The sequence below is a fragment of the Notothenia rossii genome (assembly GCF_949606895.1).
Source record: "Notothenia rossii genome assembly, chromosome: 6".
NCBI classification, from domain to species: Eukaryota; Metazoa; Chordata; class Actinopteri; order Perciformes; family Nototheniidae; genus Notothenia; species Notothenia rossii.
The window spans coordinates 9410394-9422690 of record NC_136909.1 but is presented as its reverse complement, the minus strand read 5'-3'; the positions used below and the strand labels follow the sequence as shown (position 1 = coordinate 9422690).

Genomic DNA, 12297 nt, shown 5'->3' with positions numbered 1-12297 from the left:
TGAGCAAAGGTAATAATAAGCTGCCATGTTCATATGAAGAATAGAGGTGTGACACAACTGGTGGACAGATTGACTTATTCTGCTAACCAGATTTATTTATTCCGTGTGGGATAGTTGCTTAAACGTTTTTTTTTTAAATATGTAAGTGTTTATCGAGCAGTTTTACTGTCATTTCTCTGCCCTTGAATAAAGTAGGTGTATTGTCTTGATTCAAATAACTGTAATCATCAATTAGTGAAAAGTGTTGGCCTAAAAAATATTTGGTAGAAAGGTGGCCTCAATAAACTGTATGTTTTTAATTTTGCATTAGGAAATACTCAAGTTATTACACTTAATCAAATATAATTAATTATGTAAATGTGAAATGGATCAGGATTGTATTCGGTGTAAATGCTATTTGAATAGTGCTTAAGACATGAAATAAATAAATGATGAGGCTCTGCTAACACAGGCTGCTCTCACAACCAGACTTGATGCACTAATAAGACACAATCAAACTACTTTTTTTGTTCTTTTTGCCTGATTTCCAATATATGAATAGTTGATGCAGTAGTTAAAGGTGGGGTAGGTAATTCACTTCAGAAACGCTTGTTGTTATATTCCATGGAATGCTCTTAACATCCCGATAGCAATGAATACATTAAATGCTTTGACAATAAATACATACAAAAATACAATCTGTGGAAGCCGTGGCGCTGTAAAAAGCACGACCAATCATCTGAGCCGGCCCGGCTAAAATAACTGGATGGCCTACCTGCCTGTCAGCCTTCCATCTGTGCACAAACTTATCTCGTGCCCTCATTGGTCATGTGCGCGTTCGTGTGTGTTGGAGGAGGGGCTCTGTAAGGAAGTCTGAAGGAAGGGGCAGATTTTTTCCGGTTGTGTATTTTCAAATTCTAGCGCACTCGAGCTGGTTTCTGCATTCTTACCTACCCTGCCTTTAACTCATGGGTCTGTATTAGAACAAAGTGTCGTAGTAACTCGTCTCTTACGTTCTGTTTCCTCAGGTCTTGAGAACTTCGCTCTGGCTCAACACTGCTTCATCAAGTCCATTCAAGTTGAACCAAACGTATGTACTGAACATTCATTACGGTCATGATGAAAAAGTATTCCCAGAAAATATGCTGATGTTCTTTATGTGACATTTTATAATTTTGTTACAGAATGTTGTTGCTTGGACCAACCTTGGCGCCCTGTATTTAAAGAAAGACAATAAAGAGGTATGTGAACAGTTTTCTTTCACATTCATTTCGTTTTTGTATCATAGTTGGCGGATGTTAAAGTCTGTTCTTGTTTTTCTTAGCTTGCTCACGAGGCCTTCAAGATTGCCCAGTCCCTGGAGCCGCTTTACGTCAACTGCTGGATCGGACAGGTACAGAGACTTTAATGGATCCTGTCGAGGAACTGAACACTTGGCATTCATTCTAACATTCAGATATGAACCATTTCATTCAGCAATGAAAGGTTTTCAAGTTCAGCTGAAGGAGAACTAATTTGTTCTTGGCTCAAATGTACTGCCATCTGATTATATTAGTTAGCACTAGCACTATATATGAAAGTATTCAACGATTTCATTAGAATAAAAATAAATACAATATCAGTATGCTAATATGTATCATACTGTAATGGTTGTCTTTCTTGTCTCTGAGCCTGTTTGTCTGTCTAAATATAAGTTGTTTCTCTTTGATCTCCTACCAGGCGCTGATAGCAGAGAGAGTGGGAAGCTTTGACACCATGGATCTCTTCAGACACACCACTGAACTCAGCACTCATGTGGGTGACCTTCCACGATCACTGGGGCTTCTAGATACCCCCTCAATCTCTGGCTAGTTACATATTTGCTCCAACGATCAGCAATAAGGTTGCTAAAGGTTTCAGCAATAAGTATGTTGCTAATAATGGCAAATAACCAGGGGTGATACCAAAATGAAGCTCCATGTATTCCTTAAGTTTCTCTGCTTTTCCCCCCCTCTTAATCTACGTCCTTTTTTGGCAGATGGAGGGAGTGAAGGGTTATGCCTTCTGGGTATGTTCCACCCTGCTGGACAAGAGCAACAGAGACTCGACACTGTACCGCTACAACATAGTCCAGATGAACGCCGTCTCTGCTGCTCAGGTGGCTCTCAGCAAGTACACAGGTACAGCATCTGATCCACAGAGCCCTCGGTTTTATTTGAGTCATGTTCTGGAAACAGATTGTGTTTAACATTACGTTCTTGAATCCCTCCCAGAGAGGATCCAGTCCGACCCCGATGCCTTCATTATGCTCGGCTACCTGAATGAGCATCTGCAGCTGAAGAGGCAGGCCGTGCAGGCTTACAAAAGGTGTTTGAATTACACTCACAGACTCTAAAGTGCTCACTGAAGCAGGAGCGTACCAGGGAAGGACACACACTTCTTGTCACAGGCACAGGAGTAGCTTCAGTTAAATAAACCCTAACCACACAGAAAAACGAGCCAATGAAAGGACTGCGTTTATACCAGGACGCACGCACGCACGCACGCACGTGCATGTTAAAGGGGTACCAGTGGAGGGACTGCGAGACAGAAGGTGGAAACATGCTACATTGTGATGGCTCCAACAGTAACCTTGTTTTTTTTTGTCCCTTGGGCTTCAGGGGTCTTTAGAGTGTGTGTGTGTGTGTGTGTGTGTGTGTGTGTGTGTGTGTGTGTGTGTGTGTGTGTGTGTGTGTGTGTGTGTGTGTGTGTGTGTGTGTGTGTGTGTGTGTGTGTGTGTGTGTGTGTGTGTGTGTGTGTGTGTGTGTGTGTGTGTGTGTGTGTGTGTTAATTCCATGAGGAAGCACAGGGAGTCACTCTTTAACGCAGCACTTCTTATGTGTCAATAATAGTTTATTCTTTTTATTTTATTTGATATTTTATGGCACATTCTTACTTAATGTTATTCTTAATTGGAACAACTGTCAGGGAAACCCACTGTCACCCAAGTATTTCCGATTCTGATTTTGAAAATATCTGGTACAGAACACCTTTCTAAATCCTAACTCTCTTTCCTCAGAGCTGTTGAACTTCTCCAGTCCACGTCCTCTGAAGAAGCGCTGGCCTTTGCTCTGGGCAGCTATGGCCGTGCATTGTGGTAACAACAGCTTAACCATGTGCTTGAACCATCTCTTTCAACACTTACAAAACACCGCAAACTCAATATGTTGCGTGTCCCACTGTGTCCCTTGCAGCACCTCAGGGCAGTCGGAGGAGGCGGTGCGTGTTTATAGCTCCACCCCCCTGCGGGAGCTCAGTGATCTGGCTGGTCTGGCTCTGTCCTCCTGCAGGGCCGGACTCATCCCAGAGAGCATTAGCGGTGAGGACTGAACAATCAGAGAGGGTGTTTGTGTTTACCTGCCTGAGGGACTGTGACTTAATGATTGTGTGTGTTCTGTAGCCTATGAGCGTGCCTCGGCTGTGGCTTCCAGTGAGAAGGAGAAGGCGTACATCCTGACAGCTCTGGCGCTGCTTCAGCACCGGCTGGGGAACCTGGACTCAGCCAAGACTCTGCTGTTTAAATGGTGAGTCCATTGGGGTTTTGGATACTGATAGAGTGGTGTAGGAATACTTCCTAAAACCCAGAAATTAATTAGCATTTGACCATTTCCAGTTCCCTTGTCTCGATGTCAATGTTTTTTTGAACGTGTTCTTGGTTAGGTTTCTGAAATAAGTTCTCTGGTTAACAGAAACTTAAGAAATGTTCATGTTTAGTTCTGCAAAAGCATATACGCTAGTAAACACCCCACACGCTTTCTGCCTAAACAGCTCGATGCTGAAGGAGCCAATCCCGGAGTCTCTGCTGTGTTTATGTGCGCTGGGATTGGTCCAAAGTGATGCTACGCTGAGTGCTGCTGCGCTGACGGAGCTGCTGAAGCAGGGTCCGGCCTCTGGGAGTGTGATCGAGCAGCGGTGTCTGCTCACCTGCGCCCTGCTCGCCCTGCAGGGGAACTACAGCGCCGTGCAACGAGAGGCTTCCAGAGCTGTGCACAGGTAACGCATGACAGATTTAAGATTTGGAGACACGTATGTTTGCTGCATGTACCGCTAGATGTAATGTTATAGAGAGGCGAAGTCCCTCTCTTTCCGGGGGAGCTCCATGGGACCTTATTTCAGAAAAAGTATGTATTGAAGTCAATGGAGAGAGAAAGATTATCTCTCGATCCCGTTTGAATTGTGCCACGAATTACACATATGATGTTTGTCAATTTAAAAGATAATTTTACAAGTCAAAAAAATAAAAATGTGTCATAAAACTGTGAAGCTCACACACAAGTCTCGCACACACACCAAGACGGCCGTCACGTTGACATTTCACTTCTTTCTTTCAGAATGAGGCGAAAAGTATTAAAAGAGGTGAAAATCACTACAAGTCTGGGAATGTTGAGAGCTGTACATACACACAAGGGACCGGGATTCTGGGATTTGTAGTCTTTCTAGTATTTTTCATTGTCTTATATTTCAACAGTTTTACGACAAACTGTGACTTTTTTGACAAACATCATATGTGTAATTCGTGGCACAATTCAAACGGGATCGAAAGATGATCTTTCTCTCTCCATTGACTTCAATGCATACTTTTTCCGAAACAAGGTCCCATGAGTCCCACCGGAAGGGGAGGGTCTTCGCCTCTCTATTAGCTTTGGTCCCTTGTGGATAGAAAATGTCAAAGCTTATGTAATTTACAGCAATCCTGGAAACCCGTCTCTGTGGGCCCTGCTGTCCAGACTGGTTCCACAATACTACCCAAGGAAGGCAAATGTAAGGAACATTTTATATACACACATTTATTTGAACAACCTGATCCACTCTTGCTCCAGGACAATTAAAGTGATGTTATTGTCCTCTGTGTATTCAAGGGTGGAGCGATGGCTGGTCATGTTGCCTGTCTCTCCAGTATGACCCTAGGAAAGGTAAAATATTGAGTATATATTTATATCTTTTTTTTGGTCTTTCTATAACTTATGTAAGCGTAATTATTTTACATGGAAAACTGTTGATATGTCAGCTTGCAAAATACTTTTTAATGGTACAAAACTGTCAATACTGACTTTGGTATCTTGCCAGTGGTTTGTAAAGGAATCTGATGTCCCTTTTGGTCCTGCAGAGAGCGTTGTTGTACAGTGGAGTGAACCAGCTGGCTAATGGGAAACACTCTGGAGAGGACAAACACAGGAATGCACTGAAGACTATGCAGAGAGCTGTGATGCTGTGTCCTGGTATACACACACACACACACACACACACACACACACACACACACACACACACACACACACACACACACACACACACACACACACACACACACACACACACACACACACATATAAAACTACCTCGAAAACAACCACACAACATTAGCTTGTTTTTTTGTTATCTCTTTGAAATGAATGTTTAGCCCCCTTACACCTACCTGGTAAGAACACTGTGAGACGTCCCCGGTGATCTCATCCTCCGCTCTTCTCTTTAATTCCAGATGATCCAGCCACGTGGGCGGGATTAATGGCTGCCTGTCACACAGAAAACACTTCCTGTTACCTTTCAGGTTCTGCTCCTTGCAGACGAGGACTAGAGCAAACCCTCATGTCAGTGGTTTCAGAGAAAGGTGTGTGCTTTGTGCATTTTATGGATTTGTTTTGGATGTGTTTCAGAGAATAAGTGACTTGTTACTGTTTCCCAGTGCATAATGTGGAGGAGATCGAGCGCCCTCTTGCACAGACTCTGGAAGGCTGGGTGCTACAACAAGCAGTGACTGGTCTCATGCTGGGAGGACAGCTGGAGCAGGCAGAAGCCCTCTGCACACAGGTGACATAGAAACACCCTTTCACACACAACCTCAATATTTCCCTTACAATTACTTCAATTCTTAAGGAATAAGACTTGTTCCTGAAATAAATATGTAGTAAGTAATACAAGTGACCTTTGTGCCTTCTTTGTCCCAGGTGCTGAGTGCTTCTCCAGAGCACCCGGCAGTGATGCTGTCCCTGAGACAGGTGCAGTGTCAGCGCCTCCTTTTGGCCGGTGGTGGTACTGTCCTGCCAGACCCCGTGCTGGAGCAACTAAAAAACACAGTGATGATGCACCCCACAAACCTTGGGGGCTGGCATGTAGGTAGACACACATCAGACCAGTCTTTGTATCGCAGTGACTTAATGATAGCTTTGGTGTGTGGCGCAGTGGACTAGTGCGTTGTTGTTTGGATCAGGGGAGCACAGGTTCAAACCCCACTGCAGTCAGCATGGTTGTGTCCCTGAGACACTTCACCCCAAATTGCTCCTGTGGGGATTGTCCACAGTATTTATTGAGTATGTAAGTTGCTTTGGATAAGCGTCTAACAAGTAACATGTAATGTAATGTTATACTCCTTTATTGCAAGCACCAGTTGTTTATAACACAATCAGAATCAGAATCAGAATACCTTTATTAGTCCCACAGAGGGGAAATTTGCAGCGTTACAGCAGGAAAGAGCCACAGACAGCTTAGTGTTGCATATCTTACAGTGTGCGAAAAAGCACACGTCCCACCGTCCGGGACGTGTTATTTACAATAACGGACAAGTAGATCTTGTAATTGACTTGTCCGGTGGACAAGTGACGTTTTTCGCCCTCATTTATTGACAAATTATTGACAAATTAAGTTTACAAAAGGCAGAACTCATTCGCAAATTGTCCGTGTCCGACATTGTTCGTTTAGAAATGTTAGTTTCGGTTCTGCTTGTCAATTCCTAAGGAAATGCATCTCGCCGCTTTCTGTACTGAGACAGGGGCATGGCGTGGCGGGACGTGTAGCACAGTGGCAGGGTTGGGAAGCAAAACTCGGTTCCGAGTAGGAACAAATAACAATTGTCAGGTCCCGGGATTAATAAGAGTTGTGAGGACAGGACGCGAGGCCGAACCCCGCGGACCGCAGCTCTCTCTCTCTCTCTATGCTCCGGATCAGCTGATCGCTGCAGCTCAGCGTCTCTCTCTCTCTCTCTCTCTTTCTACACACAGCGGATCCGCTGCCCGTTTAACAGCCTCATCTTTGTCAAACTTTCTTATGTTCTTTCTTTAACACGTAATGAAGATTATTAAGCGTTTTAGCTCCTGTGTTGTTAATATTGACCGCCATTTCCTTTATGAAGTAAAGCAGCCTCCCTGTCTGTGTCCTCGCGCTGTCCTCACATCCCCGGACCCCCAGACTCGGAGGAGCACAGGGATGTCAGTATTGTTTATGAAGCAGGGTATAGAAAGTACATTATTGAAATGAACATACTATTTATTTACTTTTACAAACAGTGAGCAGCTGGGCAGCTGCAGCATGTGTATTGCAGGACATGTGTAAGCGTGCAAGCTTCTTTAAGTTGTAGAAAAGCGTACGCCTATAGGCTATGAAAATAATGTATTATTATTATTAGGCCTATAGTGTTGGACATGTGTGGTTGGACTCTGTCTCACAGGCAGGTTGCAGCATGTGTGTTGCCATATTTTCCATTCTGGACAAGTGAAAAATGTATTCGGACAAGTAAATTGCCAAACTCACTTGTCCATGGACAAGTACTCTCTAAAAACTTTTTCTCACACTGTCTTAAATGCGTTAAAAAAGTACTAAGTTATAATATAATAAACAATATGCTAAAAAAAAGATCAAAAGTTACATAATTTTCAAAAATACAGATCAAAAACAAATCAAATCCTGGAGCAGTTCTTAGGATTTAGCAGCCCGGTATATATTACAGTTATTAAAGATGGCATATGTATATAAAGTATATATTGCACATAGTTTGACGGTATTTAACAGCAGCAAGTTACACAATACACTATATGACACTGTTCACGCAGACTTGCTCTACTGAAGTCTATAAAGAGGCTTTAACATATTCTCAGTCTGCGATGATGGGTGTTGAGTTCAGAGAAATAATGAGATGTATTTTTCTCTTCATCACAAAAGCCGTTTTCTATTGCTTCTGCTCTGACCTAAGAAGAACACATCTGTCATATGACTCACATCAAATGGATGCTACCAGCCGGGGGAAGATGCAAAGACACTAGGCTATTTCTCTTTAAAGCCATGCCTATATTGGCAGATGTAGACCTGACCAATAATGTAACAAATAATATAATGTAATGCTCGGAAATGATGTGTTCTGTAAGTCCTTAAATATACTGGTAAAAACCTTTTTTGGTTTCAATTTCAAGTAAGAGGCGGAGGATTGTTTTTCAGTGATTATCATAGAAACTCTTCAGTGAAGAAATTACCAATTTGAGGTCTTCTGATCTTCTCAATATGTACCTTCCTCTTCCTTCCTCTACCTTTCCTGTTTCCTCCCGCTTGTCCCTCATTCTCACCTCTACTCCCACTCATCCTTCATTTCCAAACCCCTCCCCTGCTCTCCGTGTCTCAGTGGCTGGCCGAGGTGTATCGTAGCCAGGGTCTGCTCCCCCAGGCGGTCATGGCCTACAGGCAGAGTCTGCAGATCTCCTCACAGCTCGGCCTGCACATCAGCCAGATTTCCTCTCTGCTGCGACTTGCCCTGCTGGCCCTGGGACCCTCGATGGTGAGTTCCCAATGTGTTACATCCATCTAGATCCAAAAGATTTCACATTCAAGTACAGCTATCACAGCACAACTATCTGAGAACTTTTTCCTATTTACTGTGGCCATGAATAAGAGCATTTTAGAAAAGTATGGGTTATGCAAACGGTTAAGATCAGCACTGATTAAGGTATTTTGCCCCAGGAGTAATGTTCAAGCAATAAGGAATAGTATTATTTTACAATGCTGACCCTAAGACTTGCATAATACTATTCACACACCTGTCTAGATGAAGCTCCTTTTGACATCCCTGTCAATGTCAGAAACAAAGTAGAGGAGATGAAAGATGGGTCAAAGTCCTGCAGAAAGTAAAGGATCAGCAGGCAAAAAAATGCATTTGTCATTTATACGAAAGGGACAGGCTTTCCACTCCACTTCTCACAGGACAAGAAAGTGAAATTCAATTATTGTTCATCTAACTTTTTGCTTACTGTTAATGTAATATTGAGTCACGGCTCCACGCATTGTTCTTAACCAGCTGATGACCTTTCAGGCGGGTGTCCCAGGGAACGACTGGTCCAACATGATCGTGGAAGCCACCGCTGAAGTGTTGAAGCTGGGCTCCTCCTCTGTGGCCCTCCTGTTCCAGGCCCTGCTCCATTTTGTGACCAAGATGGCTGCTAGGTCAGTGTTTCTCACTCTTGTCCTCTGCTGAAGGTAGCATGGAAATGCCCGAGCATGTTGCATGTGCGTGGGTGCTTCTGCGTCAATATGCAAATGTGTTGAACCCATTGGCTGGTAGGTGGAGTATATCAGCTAAAGTAAATAAAAGGGATTCCTGCAGCTTCAGATGTATGACTCCAATCTGTCTATTCAAGTGGTTGGTACTTTTAAAACAGCCATCATCTAATTCTATATATTTTAAGAGCAAATTAGAATGTGTTATTTACATCAACAAAAGCAGCACAATTAGCCATTTTGACCACATTTCTTGCTCATTTCATTCACATATTCCACTCCTACATGTATACAGACTATTGTAGTGAGTTTGGTGAACAAGTATTAAGCTCATGTTTTACTTTTGTCTCCTGCAGGGAAACCAGGCGTTTGTTGGAGAGGCTGGTGTACTCTCAGGACGTCCCAGTGACGGTGGTGCAGGTGGCCAGCTGGTACCTCCTCAGACACTTGCATAGCAAAAACGACCAGGAGCTAATAAATGTGAGCACAGAGCTGTTTTAAACCTGGATGTATATTCATTTGAAGTGCCTATTTCCAACTGTGACTTATTTAGAAAGAATGTGTGAAGCTGAAACTAATCTAAAATCTTTAATGGCCTCTTCATTTCCCCCCAACTTTCTCTTTTCTTTTCCAGGTCCTTTTCCAATATGCCAAAATCAACAGAGATCAGAGACTGCTCGACTTTCATTCACTGCTTTCCTCTTCGTCAGCTTGAGTTGTGCAATTCTGCAACGTGTCAATATGAAATCATGTAGCTCAGCAGGGTTCATTTACAGGCTGAAATAATCAAAATGTAGCATTATCTTCTGGGTCTCTTCAATAAATATGAAATCATATCAAACTCAAAATGTTGTGTCAGATATAACAATGTTTATTGTCTTTACATGGTTCTTTGGTTTAACACTATACAGTGTTCAGGATATCAAATACATTCAGCAAAAATCATGATCTTTATCGCATATTACTTCAAAATGAACTGATGTCCATGTTCAGATTGAAATAAAGGCTTCTTGCTTGAACTAAACGATTGTCTCATCTTGATTGTATATAATTGTTATGCTTACCGATTTGTCAAGAACACATTTTAAAATAGATCATAAAAGTGAATTTCAGTATGAACACAAACAGTACTTTAAGTCTTTGAAGATAACATGCAGAGATCCCTAAAGACATGTGCAGCCGTAGCTACTGTAGCAAGTTACAGATGTTCATTTGAGGAAGTGAAAAAGGTTTGAACATGGGGGAAGGAAAGTAGAAATGTTGACTCATGTTTGAAAAGCATGGTCACACCCTGAGCTTTGAATTTTACACTTTTAGTTTTTCTAAATATGGTTTTCTCTCCACCACATTACAAGGCCATTTTGGACGTGGATCTACTTGTTTCACCCTCTCAGTAGCTAGCTGAACAGACATGCTTGGTCATGAGCGTGCAGATGTTTTTCCCACAGCCCCAACACGGTTGCTTGATGTGTGGAAAGCCCTGCTGGGTCTTTCTCTTACAAAGTGAACACGCATCCGGAGCACCATCATCTCCTGCGCTGGGATTTGTTAGATTATCAGCCACTAGCTTCTGAAGCTCTGCCAGCACGGTGTTTGGAGCCTTCGCGATGCCTACCACCTTCACTCTTTTGGGGTCGGACACACAGTCCTCCTCTAGGCCACTGGGCACTGCTTTCATGCCACAGTTCGGAGGCACCCAAGCGGTATCGTAGCCCTGCGTGCTCCAGGTGTACTGCATGGGATGGTTATCTGTGTCAATGCGCTTGACACGACCCAAACGCACACGTAACTCAAGGGCCACTCTGTCTGAAGGGTTGTTTTTTAAAGGATAACGTTCCGCCTTTTTCTGATCTCGACTGACATACACGCCCTTGCCCAACATGCCACCTGATGACTGCTGAAAGCCATTGGTAATGATGAGCCGTGCGTTGGCGACGCTGGTGCCATGGTACATTTTGTAGACGCCTTTGTCTTTGGGCTGCTGAGAAGCCCCCAGCTCCAAACGAGGAGATTCATCATCGTAGGTCACCTCCCAGCCAAAGAATGGCAGCGACATCTTTATTTAACAAGGGATGCTCTTCAAGACCATAAGCTCTGTGAGAAAAAAAGCAAAAATGGCATCATGTTGTAACACTTATGAAAGATTTGGTGTGACTTTTCAAGACCTATGTTTTAAAATGTATTTGATATAGCTTAGATTACCAAGTTTCCACATTCAAAGGCTTTAATGTCATATGCACAATAGCTAAAGTACACTTTTGGTAATTACTGTCTCAGGCCCCTCCAGCAATGCAACTAATAAATAAACGTAAGATTATGGTCCATTATCAAATCGAATCAAGTTTTATTTATATAGCACATTTATAAACGATTTTTGGTCGAGCCAAAGTGCTGTAGCCTACATGTAATAAAAATAGCCTACAGTAGAGACACTTTACAGCAAATACAATAGCACAGATTATTGTTAATATCAGATCAGCTGCTAAACGTTGTTCATGTAGGTTATTGATACCATATCGTCTCAGAATTAGATGAGTAGCATGTTTCGGTACTTCAAGTGAAAATCCCAGAAAAATCTAACATTTTTCAGTGACCATATCTAGATGTACAACAATAGGGTGCCGTTTTAGCTAGTTACGAGTTAGCCTTTAAATGTATGTAGGCTATATGCTAATAGTAAGATGTTCTGTTGCGTTACAAAGTAGTAAACGACGGACTTTAACTGATGCTTGTTCTATTAAACTCATGAGCTATAATTCCTTTAAGGTGTATAAATTAACGTTTAAAAGTAAGGGAACAACAAACCTTATCGTGGGTGAGTAGTCTTTAACCTAAATGAGTTTCACTTTCCGTTGTCTTTTCTTAGCGTTTGTACTTTCGATATGTGATGAAGCTGAGTGTCATATCGTGCTGGGAATATATTCGTTAGTATGAAGCAGTGAGTTCGTGACCGGTTAGCTCAGTTGGTTAGAGCGTCGTGCTAATAACGCGAAGGTCGCGGGTTCGATACCCGTACTGGTCATCAAAGTTTTTGATGATGTCTTG

At 42.7% G+C, this 12297-nt stretch overlaps 2 protein-coding genes across 2 annotated transcripts in view; one reads left to right on the top strand and one right to left on the bottom strand.

Moving 5' to 3' along the window:
• The window catches only part of skic3 (SKI3 subunit of superkiller complex), a 19871-nt gene extending 9595 nt beyond the window's left edge, over window positions 1-10276 (top strand). The window contains exons 21-41 of the mRNA XM_079688055.1: window positions 1-9; window positions 1008-1069; window positions 1164-1220; window positions 1304-1372; window positions 1699-1773; window positions 1997-2138; window positions 2232-2325; window positions 3017-3094; window positions 3192-3316; window positions 3398-3521; window positions 3766-3990; window positions 4686-4758; window positions 4857-4910; window positions 5105-5216; window positions 5477-5605; window positions 5681-5805; window positions 5943-6107; window positions 8384-8536; window positions 9068-9198; window positions 9609-9732; window positions 9887-10276. The exon at window positions 1-9 is cut by the window's left edge and continues 70 nt beyond it. Of these exons, the coding sequence (XP_079544181.1) occupies window positions 1-9; window positions 1008-1069; window positions 1164-1220; window positions 1304-1372; window positions 1699-1773; window positions 1997-2138; window positions 2232-2325; window positions 3017-3094; window positions 3192-3316; window positions 3398-3521; window positions 3766-3990; window positions 4686-4758; window positions 4857-4910; window positions 5105-5216; window positions 5477-5605; window positions 5681-5805; window positions 5943-6107; window positions 8384-8536; window positions 9068-9198; window positions 9609-9732; window positions 9887-9967 (2207 nt within the window). The 3' untranslated portion in view covers window positions 9968-10276. The remainder of the gene's footprint in view (window positions 10-1007; window positions 1070-1163; window positions 1221-1303; window positions 1373-1698; window positions 1774-1996; window positions 2139-2231; window positions 2326-3016; window positions 3095-3191; window positions 3317-3397; window positions 3522-3765; window positions 3991-4685; window positions 4759-4856; window positions 4911-5104; window positions 5217-5476; window positions 5606-5680; window positions 5806-5942; window positions 6108-8383; window positions 8537-9067; window positions 9199-9608; window positions 9733-9886) is intronic.
• Window positions 10103-12156, bottom strand: LOC307043554 (uncharacterized protein). The gene is made up of 2 exons (XM_079688064.1): window positions 12058-12156; window positions 10103-11346 (listed from the first exon to the last, which is right to left on the bottom strand). Exon 2 carries the CDS (start codon window positions 11306-11308, stop codon window positions 10643-10645), a length of 666 nt encoding a protein of 221 aa, XP_079544190.1. The 5' UTR covers window positions 11309-11346; window positions 12058-12156; the 3' UTR covers window positions 10103-10642.
• Between the last annotated feature and the right edge of the window lie 141 nt (window positions 12157-12297).

Bases quoted from the DNA above. Each gene is read 5' to 3' on its own strand.
- LOC307043554 (XM_079688064.1), bottom strand. From the start codon at position 11,308: ATGTCGCTGCCATTCTTTGGCTGGGAGGTGACCTACGATGATGAATCT.